The sequence below is a fragment of the Pongo abelii genome, chromosome 5 (genome assembly GCF_028885655.2).
Source record: "Pongo abelii isolate AG06213 chromosome 5, NHGRI_mPonAbe1-v2.0_pri, whole genome shotgun sequence".
Taxonomy (NCBI): domain Eukaryota; kingdom Metazoa; phylum Chordata; class Mammalia; order Primates; family Hominidae; genus Pongo; species Pongo abelii.
This window is the reverse complement of record NC_071990.2, coordinates 90,493,911-90,513,690: the sequence shown is the minus strand read 5'-3', so window position 1 is coordinate 90,513,690 and position 19,780 is coordinate 90,493,911. Positions and strand designations below refer to the sequence as shown.

At 41.4% G+C, this 19,780-nt stretch overlaps 2 protein-coding genes across 6 annotated transcripts in view; one reads left to right on the top strand and one right to left on the bottom strand.

Annotated features, from left to right (window-relative positions):
* MDN1 (midasin AAA ATPase 1) overlaps nt 1-19,780 on the top strand; it is a 187,150-nt gene that overhangs the window by 32,576 nt on the left and 134,794 nt on the right. For all 5 annotated transcript variants that reach the window (XM_054557862.2, XM_054557860.2, XM_054557859.2 and 2 more), the window contains exons 3-11: nt 513-737; nt 1,105-1,212; nt 1,362-1,554; nt 4,771-5,013; nt 5,261-5,392; nt 8,281-8,384; nt 11,102-11,216; nt 15,087-15,280; nt 16,404-16,485. In XM_054557862.2, the coding sequence (XP_054413837.2) occupies nt 513-737; nt 1,105-1,212; nt 1,362-1,554; nt 4,771-5,013; nt 5,261-5,392; nt 8,281-8,384; nt 11,102-11,216; nt 15,087-15,280; nt 16,404-16,485 (1,396 nt within the window). The remainder of the gene's footprint in view (nt 1-512; nt 738-1,104; nt 1,213-1,361; nt 1,555-4,770; nt 5,014-5,260; nt 5,393-8,280; nt 8,385-11,101; nt 11,217-15,086; nt 15,281-16,403; nt 16,486-19,780) is intronic.
* LOC103890951 (large ribosomal subunit protein eL31-like) lies at nt 14,043-14,484 on the bottom strand. Its single transcript, XM_054557867.1, has one exon. It carries the CDS (start codon nt 14,465-14,467, stop codon nt 14,090-14,092), a length of 378 nt encoding a protein of 125 aa, XP_054413842.1. The 5' UTR covers nt 14,468-14,484; the 3' UTR covers nt 14,043-14,089.

The window sequence follows — 19,780 nt, the reverse complement described above, 5'->3', positions numbered from 1 at the left end:
TAAAAGTGGCTGTCTTCTTTATTAGACAGCAAACTCCTCAAGAAAAGTATCTCTTTGGTTTTGAATCCCAGTTATTAAACTACAGTATCTAGCTCATAGAACTGAATAAATGTTTGTTGGAAATGAGTGCCTTTTCTGTTGTAAACACTTAGGTTAAGTACCCCCTGCTTTTGTAGGTAATTACTTTAGATTTTTGTATCCTCTTAGTCGGAATTATCTCATGCCATTGTCCTGGTTCCTGAAATTGAACAGGATACAATTTTAGGACTAAGTAGATTCAGCATTCATTCCCCTATGTTCTCAGACCCTTGGGAGTTCTGTTTTGTGGTTTGGTCAGAGTAGAGAGATGTGTTCTATGATATTCCCACCAAACAATGAAAATATAGATACTACTTGTTGAAAATAGCTTAAGTTGAAAGTGCATTTAATACTCTGATAAACCTATTGCAAAGCAGAAAAATTAAGTCCACCCATTGTTAAGTTGGGGATGTCTGTATTCTTTGTGTTTGAAGGTTTGCCCTGAGGTATTTCAAGGACACATCCCCAGTCTTTCAAAGACTTTTCCTAGAGAGTTCAGATGCTAATCCAGTCCGCTATGGACGTAGGAGGATGAAGCTCCGGGACCTAATGGAAGCAGCCTACAAGTTTCTGCAGCAGGAGCAGTCTGTGTTCCGGGAGCTCTGGGACTGGAGTGTGTGTGTCCCTCTCCTCAGAAGCCATGACACCTTGGTTCGCTGGTGCGTAGCTGTTAGACCTTTTGCACTTCTAGTGTGGGGTGGTACAGGGCATGTGTGGAGTTGTGTGTGTCAGGAGGGAAAGGAAACCATTTAAAATTTGTTATTTTTGTTCTTGTGGCTTTTGGGGTTTTACTTCCTTTCTTTAATCATGTGTCATTGCAGAGGAAAATGAGATGGTATGAATGGAGTTTCACCTTTTTCCTGTTCCATCAAGTAAATCCATTGTGCCTGATTTGTATTTTCTGTTCTTAAATGTGTTGTAATAATTGAGATTTCCTTTTCTAGTGTTCAGTTGGCTAGTGGATTTTATTTATTCTTTGTAATCAACTGCAGATAAACTGAATTTACATACTTTCTTTTTCCCTAGGTATACAGCCAATTGTCTTGCTTTGGTTACCTGTATGAATGAAGAGCACAAGTTATCATTTCTTAAGAAGATATTTAATAGTGATGAATTGATCCATTTCAGGTTGAGGTAAGCAGGAGCCTTCGTGGAGGTCTTGCTATAGCATTTCTTTTTTTTTTTTTCCCTTTTTCTGGGGGTGACAGGCCAGAGGTGACTGCAGGTCTTGCTATAGCATTTCTGAGTGATAAGGTATTTGACGAGACTCTCCTTTCTCTCAGGTTGTTAGAAGAGGCCCAGTTGCAGGACTTGGAGAAGGCGTTGGTTTTGGCCAATCCAGAAGTCTCCTGTTGGCGTAAGGAGAAGCAGCTGCAGTACTTACAGGGACATCTTGTTTCGTCTGACCTCTGCCCTAGGGTGACAGCTGTTTGTGGTGTGGTGCTGCCTAGGCAGCCGTCAGCCCCTGGAGAGCTGGTATGTTGGTATCAGTAGGGGGTGTGTCCCCTTCCCCCTACTAAACACTGAGTGTGCTCTGTCTTTGGCTGGGTTCTATGTACCAGGTGTGAGCTAAATTTAGTTTGTTAAATTGCTACTCCATTTTTGGAAGTTAAAAAGAAATTCATCTTGGGCTTTTCCCCTGATATTTCCACTGTTCTTGTTTTTATTTTTTGTTAATTTTTTAAATTGTAGAGACGAGGTCTCACTATGTTGTCTGTGCTGGTCTGGAACTCCTGGCCTCAAGGGATCATGCCACCTCAGTCTCCCAAAGTGTTGGGATTACAGGCGTGAGCCACTGCACCCAGTGTGTCCCTGTTTAATACGAAATTAGAAACTAATGGTTCCTGTGTGATGCCTTTAACTTGCGCAGAGCTGTTCCGTATATCTTCTTGTTTGCTTGCTGCAAAAACTGTGTGAAGTTCTGTAGCACATGTTACGATCCTATGTTGGTGTAATTCAAAGGCAGAATTACTTGCTGGAGACCCTTGGACTGCTCTGTGGCAAAGACAGGCCTAGGTCTAGAGATAACTCCCAGCAGCCTCTTCTTTCAGAACTATCTCATTGTAGAGAGTCCAGTATCTAGTGAACTTCCTCTCTCCCATATGCAACAAGCTTCTTTCCACGAATGGCTTGAGACCATACTTGAACAGGCTTATAGATCATAAGTCTGGCACTATTGGGAGCCAGTCTCTTTTTCCATAGCAGTCTTCAGTCAGTTGTCACTTTGTCTGATGGTCAGGCTATAGTGCAAGTGCAGTGGCACAACCTCGGCTCACTGCAACCTCCGCCTCCCAGGTTCAAGTGATTCTTCTGCCTCAGCCTCCTGAGTAGTTGGGATTACAGGTGCCTGCCACCACGCCTGGCTAATTTTTTGTATTTTTAGTAGAGACGGAATTTCACTATGTTGGCCAGCCTGGTCTCGAATGCCTGACCTCGTGACCCACCTGCCTCAGCATGAGCCACTGCACCCAGCCCGCCCACTTTTCTTCTTGGAATAAGTTCTGGGTCATTTCTTGAACCCATCAGTTGGGTTCTGGTCAGTAGTAGTAAAAAAAAAAAAAAATTAAAGTGTAATATACATATAGGAAAATGCACATTGTCATAAGTGTAGTCAGTGATTATTCATAAACTTCATATAAATAACACCAAACACCCAGTAATTCCAAAGCTCTTTGTGTTTTTTTCTAGTCGTGAAGACCGTCCCCTTCCCTCCTCCCTCTTTACCCCACAGGTATCCTGTAACCAATATCCCAACCTAGATTATGTTTAGGGCATTAGGATTTTAACATAGGGAAGGATTCTGGTTAGAATGGACCTGCTGTTGGTTAGCAGTGGGGACCCTGGGGCCGAAGTGCAGAGTAGAGTTGCGGTGCAGCCTGCCTGCTAAATTTATGAGAGGACAACCCTGAGGAAAGTTCAAGAGCTTCCAGCTCTGAATTTCTCATTTAATCCTCACATATTTTTAGGGAACCAGCCATATTTGAGAACTTACTATCCCTTAAAAGTTATAAATCATTCCCCTTTTCTCCCATGTATATTGGATGCATTGTTATTATTAAACACATTTAAGGCCAGGCGCAGTGGCTCACGCTTGTAATCCCAGCACTTTGGGAGGCCGAGGCGGGCAGATCACGAGGTCAGGAGATCGAGACCATCCTGGCTAACATGGTGAAACCCCGTCTTTACTGAAAATACAAAAAAATTAGCTGGTCTTGGTGGCGGGCACCTGTAGTCCTAGCTACTCGGGAGGCTGAGGCAGGAGAATGGCTTGAACCCGGGAAGCAGAGCTTGCAGTGAGCCAAGATCGTGCCACTGCACTCCAGAGCGAGACTGTCTCAAAAAAAAAAAAAAAAGCCTCCCAAATTGCTGGGATTACAGGTGTAAGCCACCACATCTGACTGAGAATGTTTTCGTCTTACAAAACTGAAATTCTTTCTCATTAAACTTACTGGGTGTGTTTTAATATTCTTTTACTTTTTGTTACAGAAAATGTCGCACATATTCCAAAGTAGAAAGAATGGTGTAGTGAATACCCATGGACCTGATAGACCTGGGTATTCAATAATTATCAATTACATTTCATTTATATTTCTGCATGACTTCTTCACATTATATTACTTAGAAGCAAATACCAGGCATCATACTATTTTATATGAAAATATTTCAGTATATATCTCTAAAGGAGGCAAACTTTAAAAATCCCTGGTATTGTTATTATACCTAAAAAAAAAAAAAAATTACAACATAAGATATCCTCTCAGTGTCCATATTTCCCTGATTGTCTCCTAAATGTATTGTGTGTATTTGTGATCTTAGATAGGAAATCCTAGAATATGGGGAAAGGAATAAAAGAAAAATCCAACAGTAATAGATGAGGTTTGCTCTTCCCCAACTTTGTGCATCAGCTTTTTTGGCTACTTAAACTTTGGAAGACTTTCTTATATTTGCCAACAAATTCTGCTTCCCTAGTTCCCATGGAATACCCCCACCATCCCTCACCCCCAATAAAATGGAATGAAAAAAAGTCAAATCCTTGCTTTATTTTTATTTTTATTTGTTTATTTATTTTGAGATGGAGTTTCGCTCTTGTTGCCCAGCTGGAGTGCAGTGGCATGATCTTGGCCCACTGCAACCTCCGCCTTCTGGGTTCAAGTGATTCTCCAGCCCCAGCTTCCCGAGTAGCTGGGATTACAGGCATATGCCACCATGTCCAGCTAATATTTTTGTATTTTTAGTAGAGATGGGGTTTCACCACGTTGGCCAGGCTGGTCTCGAACTCCTGACTTCAGGTGATCCACCTGCCTTGGCTTCACAAAGTGCTGGTATTACAGGCTTGAGCCACCACACCTGGCCCCTTGCTTTATTTTTAAAAATTTATTTATTTTTTTAGAGTTGGGGTCTCATTGTGTTACCCAGGCTGGAGTGCAGTGGTGTGATCATGGCTTACTATCCTTGAACTCCTGGGATGAAACGATACTGCCACCTCAGCACTCACAGTAGCTGAGACTATGGGCATGGGCCACAATGCCCATGAGATCTTTAGATGACGTACCTGTTGTTATTATAGTTTTGGTACTACTAATTTACTTACAGAGGTTTGTGTAAGGTTAGTAAAAGGCTTACTGTAGAAATTAACTTGTGTTCCTTGGGGGAAGAACTCTTCTTGACATGGCTGTTGTCTTGCCTCTCTAGGGTGGTAATAGGAGTTCTTCACGTGAACAGGAGCTGGCACTTAGGTCTTATGTGCTGGTTGAGTCTGTCTGCAAAAATCTTCAGACCCTGGCTATGGCGGTTGCTTCTCAGAATGCTGTGTTGTTGGAAGGACCAATAGGATGTGGCAAAACTTCCTTAGTTGAATATTTAGCTGCAGTGACAGGTAGAATGAAGCCTCCTCAGCTTCTCAAAGTCCAGCTTGGAGATCAGACTGACAGTAAGGTAATAAGGAAATGTTAAGTTTTGGTGACTTGTCATGCTTGTAAATATTTGCATTAAAATATTGCTTTTGCTAAGGGAATATAAGAATAGTTATTGGTCTTGCTTATAACTGTTGGGGCCAACCTATGTAAACCTCAAGTGCCTACTTACTTACACCTACCTATAGAAGATTAACAGTTAATCAAAGGATGTAGCATTGCCACTACAGGTATGGTTTTTCAGTAATTACTTTATCTTCTTTCTGCAGATGCTTTTGGGGATGTATCGCTGCACAGATGTTCCTGGAGAGTTTGTGTGGCAGCCTGGCATCCTGACACAGGCAGCCACAATGGGCCACTGGATCCTTCTGGAGGATATTGACTATGCTCCCTTAGACGTGGTATGTCGTCTCAAGAAATTCATTGTCCCTTAATATATTTTCCTGTCTTGGAAAAGCATTTTGTTAATAGTGATTCTGGTGATGATTTAAACAAAAATGTATTTGATTAGACATACTATGTTGCAGGTACTTCATGGTTACTTACCTGATCTGATTTGCGGTCCTGAATTACTTGACTGGTTTCTTGTTTGATAGAGAAACTATAAAATTTTGGTTGTGCTGTTTCCTATAGTAGTTGAATATGTGACCAGTTTCATAGTAGTATTTTCCTCCCTTAATTGAATATGAGATCAACATTTTCCAAGAACAGGTCTGGTTTGGAACATCTCAGCCATGTTACATGTACATTGAGAACTTTGAGATCGTGCTTCTGAGTGGTGGCAGCTGCAGAGGAGTGGGCTGAGGACAAGTGAAGGAGGAGATGATGTAATAAGAGTGTGCTTGCCTTTGTTTACTTAAGAAAAATATGCTGGATTTGTATTTTGGTTTGTAAAAAGACCACTTCTATATGTATGAAATTAGCAATTGAGACAATCCATGTTGCCTTTGTATTCTGAAAAGTGACAAAAAATGTATTGCGGGATGAAATATTCTTCCTTTGGACAGAGTTTTCCCGAGATTGGTTTTAATTTTCTTTTTCTTTTTTTTGTGAGACAGAGTCTTGCTCTGTTGACCAGGCTGGAGTGCTGTAGCACGATCTCGGCTCACTGCAGCCTCCGTCTCCCGGGCTCCAGCAATTCTCCTGCCTCAGCCTCCCGAGTAGCTGGGATTACAGGCATGTGCCACCATGGCCGGCTAATTTTTGTATTTTTAGTAGAGACGGGGTTTCACCATGTTGGCCAGGGTGGTCACAAACTCCTGACCTCGTGATCCGTCTGCCTCAGCCTCCCAAAGTGCTGGGATTACAGGTGTGAGCCACCGCGCCTGGCCGGTTTTAATTTTCTTTTAAGGTGAACCTGCTCAAATTAACTGTATATGGACTTTTCTGTCTTGGATATGAGAGAATGAGAGACAGAGAGAGAGAGTGTGTGTGTCTGTGTGCATGCCTGCGTGTGTGTGTGTGTGTGTTTAGGGAGAGATGAAGGGAAAGGAATAGCTGAAAATAAGTGTGTATGTTATATCAATGTTTTTAGAGTGTGATAAGGTAAAGATGTTCTGGGGATATTGGCCCAGACAGGGCCTCACAGTTTGATCACTGTGTTCTGGTGTCTTAATGTTCACTTCTACAGGGCTGGAAACTCAGTTTTCTTAAGAAGCCCAGAGCCAAGGCTGACTCCTACCAACGAGACTTAAAAATAAAACTAAGATGTAAACCACATCTTAGTTTTAAAAATATTTGTTGAGTTTTTTTCCTTTTTAGTGCCCTTCTTCTTGGGCAGTTTTTTTCAGATATCAGGTTATCTGGGAAGTCATTAGGTTTACTTATTTTTATTTTTAAATTATTTTATTTTATTTTATTTTATTTTTGAGACAGAGTCTTGCTCTTGTCGCCCAGCCTGGAGTGCAGTGGTGCGATCTTGGCTCACTGCAACCTCTGCCTCTTGGGTTCAAGCAATCCTCCCATCTCAGCCTCCCCAGTAGCTGGAATTACAATAGGTGCCACCATGCCCAGCAAATTTTTGTATTTCTTTTAGTAGAGACGAGGAGTTTGAGACCAGCCTGGCCAATATGGTGAAACCTTGTCTCTACTAAAAAAAAAAAAAATACAAAAATTCGCCAGGCGTGGTGGCACATGATTGTAATCCCAGCTACTCGGGAGGCTGAAGTGGGAGGATTGCTTGAACCCGAGAGGCAGAGGTTGCAGTGAGCTGAGATTACACCACCACACTTCAGCCTGGGCCACAGAGTGAGACTCCATCTCAAGACAAAAAAAACCCCACCACTTTGCTGTGGGCAAAAGAAAACAAAGGGAACACCTTTTCCTCCACAAGCTACCACTCTAAACCCTAGACACCTCTTCCTCTTCTCTCATTCAGTTGGTCTCCATATCGTTTATTGCCTTTTCCTTACCTCTTTATTCTGTTCTTATCCCATTGTCTTAGCACTGGCTTATTTTATCTACCTGTCTATCTTGCCTTTGTTACCTGAATAGTGTCCTTTTTGGCCGTTTTTCCTCTAGGCTAGCTCCTTTCCAAATTGCTACACAGTTGATTTTCTAAAATAAAAAATGGAATTATTTCTTTTCTTCTCAGCCTAAAAGCCTCTCGATAACTCTTATGAAAAAGTTCAAAGCCCTTAGCTCAGCACAGGAGGCCTTTTATTACTTATCTCTAAGCCTTACATCTTTCTGCTGCTTCTTAATGCACATTCTACCCTACACATAACAGAATTCTTGTGCCATGGCTTTTAGGTTTATCAGTTTTTTAAAAATGCACTTGCATACTTCTGCCTGAAGCGTATGTACCATTTCTCTTTCACCAAACCTGGTTAATTTCTGCTCATTCTTCTTTAAGATTTAGCAAATGTCACTACCTCTGGGAAGACTTCACTGCCCTGCTTCTAAATCATTCTATTCTGATTCAGAACCCCCTCTATCTTTATATATGACTTTGTATACTCCTGGGGTACACTGATTATGCTGTGTGGGAATTTGCATGCCTGCCCTCTCCCATCAGCCTCTAGGCTCTAAAGCCTTGGTCCTGTCTGTATTCTTGTGTCTTGCTTGGCTGTGATCCACAGGAGGCACTTGTGAATGTCGAGTGTGTAAATTGTGCTGGAGTGTAGGTGATTCAGACGTTCCCACCTGCATATTGGCCCCAGTTTGGACTATGAGAGCTGAAGTTTCCTTTAAGGGTGTGTCTGTCATTTTGAGAGAGGGTTGTTTTGTTTTGATTACTTCTGTCTTAATAGCTTTACTTTATCAGTGCGGTTATTGTTATCTGATTTAGGTTTCTGTGCTGATCCCTCTCTTGGAGAATGGAGAGCTCTTGATTCCTGGCCGAGGTGACTGTCTGAAAGTGGCACCTGGATTTCAGTTTTTTGCAACCAGGAGGTATGTACTAGTAACCTTTCTGTTTTCACTCTGGAGCCACTTACTTATAAGTCTGCATGCTGAGCCAGAGGTCCTGTAATAGAATTCTCTGGGTCTACTTCAAGCAAGATTAGTTGGAAGTGATAACAGGTCTAACCTTCTCATTCCTGATTATTTTTAATGAAGATAATTTATAAAATAAGAGGTTCCCCCCCCACTTAAAAATAAGTAACCAGTTTAAAACACTTCACCTTATTTCATGTTTTAAAAAATAATCAGAGGTGAGGTTATTGTCAGGTAGCCCAGGGTTTGAGTCCTGACGCTGGTACTTAGTACCTATGTATACCTTGTCTGGTTATGATGGGGTTAATAATACCTTCTTCAAATGGTGGCTGTAAAGAATACGTGAAATGACTTGTACTAAAGACCTGTCACAATAAATGCCCAGTTAATGGCTAGCCATGATGGTGATAATGATAGGTAGATTTCAGGCAATTGAAAAATTAATTGGATATAAGCATGAACAAAGGCACAAAAACTGAGCATGCTTAGTATATATTCCTGCTTACATTTTAAAATTACCTGAAGGCAGTGGTTTATTTCTTACTGCTAGTCTATACCTGCACAGCTTCTTCAATGTCTTTAAATGCCCATGAGTGAAACTAACATCATTCTATAGTTAATGATTATATTAGTGTTTACCTCAGTTAACATTCACTTCTGCATGGAGTGTGGAGCTAACCCGATAGTATTCAAGGAATACCTTCCTAGACCCAATTACTCTTTTTTTTTTCTTGAAATGGGGTCTCACTGTGTTGCCCAAGCTGGTCTTGAAGTTCTGTGCTGAAGCAGTCTTCCCAGCACAGCCTCCCAAGTAGCTGAGATTACAGGCACATGCCAGTGTGCCCAGCTGACCCTGTTACTTTTTTTTTTTTTTTTTTTGAGATGGAGTCTCATTCTGTCGCCCAGGCTGGAGTGCAGTGGTGTGATCCTCGCTCACTGCAACCTCCGCCTCCTGGGTTCAAGCGATTCTCCTACCTCAGCCTCCCAGGTAGCTGGGATTACAGGCACCTGCCACCACACCTGGCTAATTTTTGTATTTTTAGTAGAGACGGGGTTTCACCATGTTGGCCAGGCTGGTCTTGATCTCCTGACCTCATGATCCGCCGCCTTGGCCTCCCAATGTGCTGGGATTACAGGCGTGAGCCACTGTGCCCGGCCCAATCCTGTTACTTTTGTTTTAAACATTTATTTATTTTTTAGAGACAGTGTTTTGCTTTGTACCCAGGCTGGAATGCAGTGGCTTGATCATAGCTTACTGTAACCACAAACTCCTGGGCTCAAGTGATCCTCCTGCCTCAGCCTCTTGAGTAGCTAGGACTACAGGGGTGCACCACCATGCCTGGCTAAAAACAAATTTTTATTTTTATTTTTATTTTTTAGAGATGGGATCTTGCTGCATTGCCCAGGCTGGTCTTGAACTTCTGGACTCAAGCAGTCTTCCCACTGTGGCCTCCTAAGTGTTGGAATGACAGGCATGAGCCACTGTACCTGGCACTGTTAGTTTTGATAGACCTTGATTTTTTATTTTATTTAATTAATTTTTTTTTGAGACCGAGTCTCACTCTGTTGCCCAGGCTGGAGTGCAGTGGCATGATTTGGCTCACTGCAACCTCTGCCTCCCGGGTTCAAGCGATTCTCGTGCCTCAGTCTCCCAGGTATCTGGGACTACAGGCGCATGCCACAACGCCTAAGTTTTGTGTTTCTAATAGAGACGGGGTTTTGCCATGTTGCCCAGGCTGGCCTTGAACTTCTGGCCTCAAGCAATCCACCTGCCTCAGCCTCCCAAAGTGCTGGGAGGTGTGAGCCACCACGCCTGTCTTATTTTATGTTTTTTTTAGAGATGAGGCCTCAATTTGTTGCCCAGGCTGGTCTCGAACTCCTGGCCTCAAGCGATCTTCCTGCTTTGGCCTCCCAATGACCGACATGAGCCACTGAGCCTGGCTGACCTTGATTTTATTTATAGAGATAGTGAAGTTCTTCCCTGGTAGATTCAAACACTTCCCAGAAAGACCTGGGACATCGTGGAAAGATGTTAGACAAACTTGTGATCTGATAAACCTGAATTCAATTTTCAGTTCTGCCATTTTCAGTCACAGTTGAGTGTATAAGGGCCATTCTTTCCTTCTCTTCCATTTATGTCAGAAGAAAAGAATGGCATCTTCCTCTCGGGACAATTGTGAGGACTAAGTGGCTTATGCATAAACATGTACCTTCCCCAGAGTGTATGTTTAATGTATATTTCTTCTCTACTTTTTTCTCTTCTGGAAATTTTTAATGGTTTTAAGTACTGTAGCTTCTGGTAACAAGCAGTGAACTTAATGTTAATGCTATGAGCCTTGGATTATGTTTTCTCTTTCCTGAAGTTATTTATGCCTTAAGGAAGAGGAACCTGTCATTGAAATAAAAACATTTACCTTGTAGAATTATTTGCAGTGATTTGAAAATATTTGGTTAAAGCACTGTCACTACTACTTAGGAGAAGAGCCAAATGTGGGTTAACTGTCAGCCTTTCATTTGTCATCTGCCCTGTAAGCCCAACGGTGTAGTATCTGGAAACAAGGGATTATGAATATTTTTCCTATGTGAGACAGTGTACAGCAAGTAATATCCAGAGGCACAATTCAGGATTAAAATTTGGAATTTTGTGTGACTGTGTTTTTTATTTTGAAACGTAGACTCCTGAGCTGTGGAGGAAATTGGTATCGACCGCTAAACAGTCATGCTACTTTGCTAGACAAATATTGGACCAAAATTCACCTGGATAACCTGGATAAGAGAGAACTGAATGAGGTATGTGGGTCTTAGAAAGTATCAATGCTGGCCGGGCGCAGTGGCTCCCACGTGAAATAGGAAATAGTATAATAAACCACCAGAACCCTCATCAACCTAAATTTTACAGTCTGTGTGCTAGTATTTTACTATATTTGCTTCATCTATTATTTTTTCTGTGCTAATATATTTGAAAGCAAACTCGCAGCATACATCACTAAAAATGTAATGGCATTTTCATATATAACCATAATAACATTATTATACACAATAAAATGAACAGTAATTCATCAGTATCATTGAATTCTTAGATTATATTCAAATTTTCCCAATTGTCTACAGAGGATCATTTTACTAAGTTGATTTGAAGTAATGTCTTTCACACTTAATGGACATTTTGATCGAGGCATTAATGAGAATTGAGGTAAATCACTTTATAGGTTTTCTGCATTGATTCAGTTTCTAGTATTGTGGTTACCCTAGATCAGTAAGAAGTATATTACACTTGACTCTGCTCATTCCCCACTTCTGTTGTATGTCTCACTTGGAAGATTTCCCTTCCCCAGTGCTTTATCTAGGAGAGTGGCAGACAAAGCATTGTCAGTGATCATTCAGACATGGAAGAGATGCTTTTCCCTTTATTGATGTAGGTATATAGGTAAATATGTGGCACCAAACAAACTTCAATTTTTTATTTTTATTTTTATTATTTTTTTAAACAGTTTCGCTCTTGTTGCCCAGGCTGGGGTGCAATGGAGTGATCTCGGCTCACTGCAACCTCCGCCTCCTGGTTCAAGCAATTCTCATGCCTTAGCCTCCCAAGTACCTGGGATTACAGGTGCCCACCACCACTTTTGGCTATTTTTTTTGTATTTTTAGTAGAGATGGGGTTTCACCATGTTGGCCAGGCTGGTCTCAAAACGCCTGACCTCAGGTGACCTGCCTGCCTTGGCCTCCTAAAGTGTTGGCATTATAGGTGTGAGCCACTGTGCCTGGCCACAAACTTCAAATATTTTTTCCTACATTTTCTTTTCTTTTCTTTTTTTTTTTTTGAGACGGAGTCTTTCTTTGTCACCCAGAACAGTACACTGTGGCACGATCTTGGCTTGCTGCAACCTCCACCTCCCGTATTCAAGTGATTCTACTGCCTCAGCCTCCCGAGTAGCTGGGGCTACAGGTGCATGCCACTATTGGGGGAACCCGCCCCCAATATTACTACATAGGTTCTTTCTATTTTCCATAAGTGTTGGCTGGCTGAGAAATAAAGAGAAAGAGTACAAAGAGAGGAATTTTACAGCTAGGCCGCCGGGGGTGGCATCACATATTGGTAGGACCGTGATGCCCACCTGAGCCTCAAACCAGCAAGTTTTTTAAGGATTTCAAAAGGGGAGGGGGTGTAAGAACAGGGAGTAGGTACAAAGATCACATGCTTCAAAGGGCAAAAGGCAGAACTACTAATAAGGGTTTATCAAAGATCACAAGGCAAAAGGCATAAAGCAGAACTACTGATAAGGGTCCAACAAAGAACACAAGGCAAAGGGCAAAAGCAGAACTACTGATAAGGGTCTATGTTCAGCGGTGCACGTATTGTCTTGATAAACATCTTAAACAACAGACCAGTCTGACCACAAATTTACCAGGGTGGAGTTTTTTCCCCACCCTGGTAAGCCTGAGGGTACTGCAGGAGACCAGGGCGTATCTCGGTCCTTATCTCAACCACATAGGACAGGCATTCCCAGAGCGGCCATTTATAGACCTCTCCCCAGGAATGCATTCCTTTCCCAGGATATTAATATTAATATTCCTTGCTAGGAAAAGAATTTAGCAATATCTTCCCTACTTGCACATCCATTTATAGGCTGTCTCTGCAAGAAGAAAAATATGGCCCTTTTTGCCTGACCCTGCAGGCAGTCAGACCTTATGGTTGTCTGTCCTTGTTCCCTAAAAATCGCTGTTATTCTTTTCTTTTTCAAGGTGCACTGATTTCATATTGTTCAAACACACATGTTTTATGATCAATTTGTACAGTTAACACAGTTATCACAGTGGTCCTAGGTGATGTACATCCTCAGCTTATGAAGATAGCAGGATTAAGAGATTAAAGACAGGCATAAGAAATTATAAAAGTATTATTTGGGAACTGATACATGTCCATGAAATCTTCGCAATTTATGTTCCTCTACTGTGGCTCCAGCCGGTCCCTCCATTTGGGGTCCCTGACTTCCCACAACATGCCACCATGCCCAGCTAATTTTTGTATTTTTAGTAGAGACAGGGTTTCACCATGTTGGCCACGATGGTCTCGATCTCTTGACCTTGTGATCCACCCACCTCGGCCTCCCAAAGTGCTGGGATTACAGGCTTGAGCCACCACGCCCAGCTTAACTGATTTTATATCTAATTTTTTTGTTTTTGAGAAAAGGTCTTACTCTGTCACCCAGGCTAGAGTGCAGTGGTGCACTGCAGTGGTGCTTAGCTCACTGCAGCCTCAACCTCTCAGGCTTAGGTGATCTTCCCACCTCAGCCTGCCAAGTAGCTGGGACTGACTACAGGTGTGTGCCCCTGCCCAGCAAATTTTTTGTAGAGACGGGTTTTCACCGTGTTGCCCAGGCTTGTCTCGAACTCTTGGACTCAGGCAATCTGCTCACGTCAGCCTCCCAAAGTGCTGGGATTACAGGTGTGATCCACTGTACCCTGCTCCTTTTACATGCTTTTCATTGAGAAATTACATAGTGGCCTTACCAGAGCTGTGTTTGAAATTAAATAGTAATTTAAGAATTCTTTAATGAATAAATTCTTTAGAGTTGGTTGTTTATATTTTGGTTACTTGGAGAACCTTTTTTTTTTTTTTTGGCAATTTTATAACTTTATTTGATCTGTCTGATGATCAGCAATTAGTTCTCATCCACATTGACTGTCTGTAGATTTTTGAAAGTGGTAACAGGTACATAGGTAACCAAAGTATATAGCTTATTTGGTGAATCTTCATCCTCATTATGTTTTCTGGACAGCCGCACACAGATTCGGTATGGGACATTCCTTATTCCTTTGGCCCAGACAGCTTTGTTCAGCTTGGTGTCAATGCGCACATCTGGAGTTCCCATCTCCTTCATGGCAAATTTCCGAATCTCTTTGAGTGCCCGAGGTGCACGCTTCTTGAAGCCCACTCCATGGATGCGCTTGTGAATGTTGATGGTGTATTCTTGGGTTACCACTTCGTTGATGGCAGAATGGCCCTTTTTCTTCTCGCCACCCTTCTTTGCGGGAGCCATTTTGCCGCGTCCAAGTTGGAAAGCTTGGAGAACCTTTTAACATGACTTCTACCCCTGAAACTGTATTATAGATGGTGAGATTGCCAGATAACTGAGTTCTGAGTAGGAAGAAAATCATCATGATTGAGTGAAATAGGTGGGTGGGAGCAGGAGTGAGTAAGGGGGAAGTTCTTATTTTTGGTAAAGTTGACAAATTTCATTTCATTTTTATTTTTATGTTTTATTTATTTACTTTTTTTGAGACAGGGTCTTGTTCTGTCACCTAGGCATGATCACTGCTCACTGCAGCCTTAACCTCCCAGTCTCAGATGATCCTCCCTGCTCAGCCTCCTGAGTACCTGAGACTACAGGCACACGCCACCATGCCCATGTTTGTATTTTTTGTAGAGGTGAGGTTTCACCATGTTGCCCATTGATCTCAAACTCCTGAATTCAAGCAATTCCTCTGCCTTGGTTTCTCAAAGTGTTGGGGTTACAGGTGTGAGCTACCGTCCCCCAGTGAACAAATTTCATAGAGAAATCCATTTTTTGGCTGACCAGTTTCAGCAGTAGTTTGTGTGCTTTTAAAAATTACCATGCTGGCTGTTATATTTTCTTTTTTTTTTTTTCCCTCTGTCAGATTCTTCAGAGCAGATATCCTAGCCTATTGGCAGTGGTTGATCACCTGCTTGACATTTATATCCAACTTACTGGAGAGAAACATCACTGTTGGAGTGATAGTTCTGTTGGATGTGAACAGGCACCTGAAGAAGTTTCAGAAGCCAGAAGAGAAAACAAAAGACCAACCCTTGAGGGAAGAGAATTATCTCTAAGGTACTGGACTAAACAATTTTTTCTTTTCTTTCTTTGTTTTTTTTTTTTTTTTTTTTTTTTTTTGTGAGACAGATTCCCGCTCTGTTACCCAGGCTGGAGTACAGTGGTGCAGTCTTGGCTCACTCCAACCTCTGCCTCCTAGATTCAAAGTTCTTACCAGCTAGAAGTAAATGGTGAGGTTTTGAAATTATAGGTTGCTTCATGGTGTCAGATCCCTTTTTCAGATTTATAATTAATGACTGGGAAGGCTCGATTTGGGTAATGTTTTTAACTTTAAAAAATAACTTTTAAAGACAAACGTGGGAGTGGCTTCTAACATAATTCTTTCACTGAATGCCCTTTTCAGACACTTGGAGTCTTAAATAAGTCTTCTTGGATTTCGCTATCTATGACTTCTGTGCCGCTCTCTGTTCTCAGTGGTTGACTTCCCCTTTGAGAAGTGAGAATTAGAAATGGGCATCTCCTTAGGCTGGGCGCGGTGGCTCATGCCTGTAATCCCAGCACTTTGGGAGGCCCAGGCGGGCGGATCACGAGATCAGGAGTTCAAGACCATCCTGGCCAACATGGTGAAACCCCATCTCTACTAAAAAAAAAAAAATACAAAAATTAGCCAGGCACGGTGGCAGGTGCCTGTAATCCCAGCTACTCAGGAGGCTGAGGCAGAGAATTGCCTGAACCTGGGTGGAGGTTGCAGTGAGCCGAGATCACGCCACTGCACTCCAGCCTGGGCAACAGAGTGGGACTCTGTCTCAAAAAAAAAAAAAAAAAAAAAAGGAAATGGCATCTCCTCATTCTGATCTGATTTGGTTGCTCCCCTCCTTTCCTGCTACCTTGTCTGGCATGGATGGCAGAGTAAGAGTTGATAGGTCACTTCCTGGAATGGGTGAAGATTGGGAACTCTTTGTTTTGTTTTTAAATTTTACACACAAATACAAAGAGGGGAAGGATTGGGAACCTTACTTACTGGTTTCCCAAATACCTGTTATCTAAGCATTGTCAGAAGAAAGAAGAGAGTTATTAGGTATGCCCAGACTTAAGTGGGTCAATAAATTCTGATGCCTTTGATGTCTTTGGCCTGTGGTCTTTTCTTTGTTTTTTCTTTTCTTTCTTTTTTTTTTTAAAGGGATCTGCTGAATTGGTGTAATAGGATTGCCCATAGCTTTGACAGTTCATCTTTATCAGCATCATTAAATATTTTTCAAGAGGTAAGATATAGTTTTCCAGTCTTTTTTGTCTTGGTTCTGTAAGGCTGTTGACTTCCGTTATTTTCTGTCTTTTGATTGCCATCAGACTTTTTTCTTTTTTCCAAGTATGGTTTGCTATTCTTTTTTTGTTTTTTTGGCTTTTTGTTTTTGAGACAAAGTCTCTCGCTCTTGTCCCCGAGGCTGGAGTGCAGTGGCGTGATCTCAGCTCACTGCAGCTTCCACCTTCTGGGTTCAACTGATTCTCCTGCCTCAGCCTCCTGAGTAGCTGGTATTACAGGCACCTGCCACCACCCCTGGCTAATTTTTGTATTTTTAGTAGAGACGGGGTTTCACCATGTTGGCCAGGCTGGTCTCGATTTCCTGACCTCAAGTGATCCACCTGCCTCGGCCTCCCAAAGTGCTGGGATTACAGGCGTGAGCCACCGCACCCGGCCTGGTTTGTTATTCTTAGCTAGTTAAAACTCAACTAACGTGGCATTAAAGCTAATTGAATGTAATACATGTTTTGTGGTTTTTGAAACAAATTATTATTAATTTCAGAAGAAGTATAGTTTGATATAGAGTAAAACAGGTAGTGAAATTAAAGGTAAAATGAAAGAAACTCCCAGGTAATAATAAAGCAATGTTTGTTCCTATATATAATTTCTTAGTCTGTTTGATTAATTTGTAACTATCCGATCCCTCTACTTTTCTCAGTAGGGCTGGTTGATGTTGGTTGACTGAACCTCTTTGTAAGACACCATAAATCCAGGATGGGTTTCTAATGAGGGTGGTGGACTCTTCTGACTAATTCATCTGGGGTCCATTGTTAGTATCTATGATGGGAGCATGTATGTGCACAGGACTTAACCATTCTAGTGGATATTATTACAGAAGACCAAATCATAGCGGTAAAGGTGGAATAAGAACAAAAGGAGTTGGATGTTCTTTTAGAAGTAACTCTTTTAAACTATAGTATGGTAACCAGAGGAATTGTTCTCTTCTACTCTAAAATATATTTCTACTGAATTTGAGACCAGCCATTTCAAATGAGTAGGGTGTATTCTTTTGAGAACTGGCAAATTGTTTTTGTCCAGCTCTTTTCCCCCCTTATTCCATGCAGACCAAATACCTTTATCAAATATCAGCTCTACTATAATTTACGTTACAGTTAATTTAACAACTCCACCTATATTTTCATGTTAGACCTAAATTGTGATTTCTCTAAGGACATTGAGAACATTTTTTTTTCCTCAAAAATATTTACAATCAAATTTGTTCAGAGGAAGAGCCCTCCGTTTCTGTGGGCTCTGCGTCTGTGGAGTCAACCAAACTTGGATCTAAAATATTCCATTCCTGTCCTTAAGGTGGACAGTAAAAAGCAAATAAATAAGATATTTCAGGAGAGAAATGATTGTATTGAACATGTATAGACTTTTTCCTTGTGATTATTCCCTAGACAATACAGTGTAATAACTATTTACATAGCATTTACATTGTATTAGTTATTATAAATAATCTAGAGATTTAAATAAAGAGGGTGTGTATAGATTATATGCAGATTCTACACCTGTAAAATTTTTTTTTCTTTGGCTTATTTTTCTACATACTGACACGGGCCCTGTGCCTTTTTATTTATTTATTTATTTATTTATTTATTTATTTATTTATTTTTGAGACAGAGTCTCGCTCTATTACCCAGGCTGGAGTGCAGTGGCGTGATCTTGGCTCACTTCAAGCTCCACCTCCCAGATTCCCGCCATTCTCCTGCCTCAGCCTCCCGAGTAACTGGGACTGCAGGCGCCCACCACCACACCTAGCTAATTTTTTTTGCATTTTTAGTGGAGATGAGGTTTCACTGTGTTAGCCAGGATGATCTCGATCTCCTGACCTCGTGATCCACCCGCCTCGGCCTCCCAAAGTGTTGGGATTACAGGCGTGAGCCACTGTGCCCAGTCACCCTATGCCATTTTATATAAGGGACTTGAGCATCTTCAGATTTTGGTTTCCGTGAGAGGTCCTGGAATCAATCCCCCAGGAATACGTAGGGATAACTGTATTATAATAGTAAATCCTATATTTTTAATATTAATGTTCGTAACTTTAGATTTCTGGGTATAAGTTTTCCTGCTTCTTACTGAATTTTAGGGGTGCCATTATTTGGGTCTTTTTACATCTTGTAAACTGACTTTACTTAGAATTACTGCTTTAAAATATATTTTAACTTTAAAAGGACTAGATTCTTCTTGTTGAAAAACAATAGAAAAGATGATGGAAGAAACTTAACTACTAACTCTACCACTGAGACAAAAGCAATTTGCAGTATTGGGGGCCTATTTTCTCTCTCTCTTTTTTTTTTATTAGTTGAGACAATACTGTATGTTAAGTGTTGTATTCTGAGTATTTCAACTGTCAGGACAAAAATATAAAATACTTTTAAAAAGGATGAAAAAATAGATCAGATTGTAACTGCCCAGTGGGTTCACCTTGCCCACTGCCTAGACAGAGACAATTTATCATGATGGGATTTGCAATAGAGTAATTCATGCAGAGCCTGCGGTATGGGAGACCAGTTTTAGTATTACTCAAAGCAGTCTTCAAGAGAGCTTTATGAATACTAGGCTAGCCATATGGGAAATGGAATTGTTACTCAAATCAATCTCCCTGATAACTCAGAAGCTTGGGTTTTTATGGATAATTTGGTGGGTAGGGTGCTAGGGAATGGGTGCTGCTGATTGGTTGGGGATGAACTCATAGGGATGTGGAAAATGGTCTTGTATACTGAGTCTACTTCTGGTTGGGGTGACTGAGTCAGGTGGGGTTAGTTAGTTGCCAGAATGCAAAAATCTGAAAATCACCTCAAAAGGCCAATTTTAGTTTCTACGATAGTGGTGTTATCTATAGGAGCAGTTGGGGAAGTCACAAGTCTTGTGACCTCTGGCCACATGACTCCTGAGCACTAAGGGATTATAGAAACTGCACCTACATTTTAGCAGAATTCAGGCCCCTCCCATAATCCTAATCTTGTGGTCTTTCATTAGGTTTCGGTCCCTGGGCAAAGAGGGGGTTAGTTTTAGGGAGGGACTATTATCATCCTTGCTTCCAAGTTAAACTATAAACGAAATTCCTACTATGGTTAGCTTGGCCTATGCCTAGGAATGAGTGAAGATGGCCAGCCTGTGAGGCTTAGAAGTAAGATGGAGTCAGCCATGTTAGATTGCTCTGTCATAATCTTTGCAAAGGTGGTTTCAATTCCATACTCACGGTGTCCTTTACATTGTTTTATCTCTCATATTTTCTGTAAATAGAAAATACA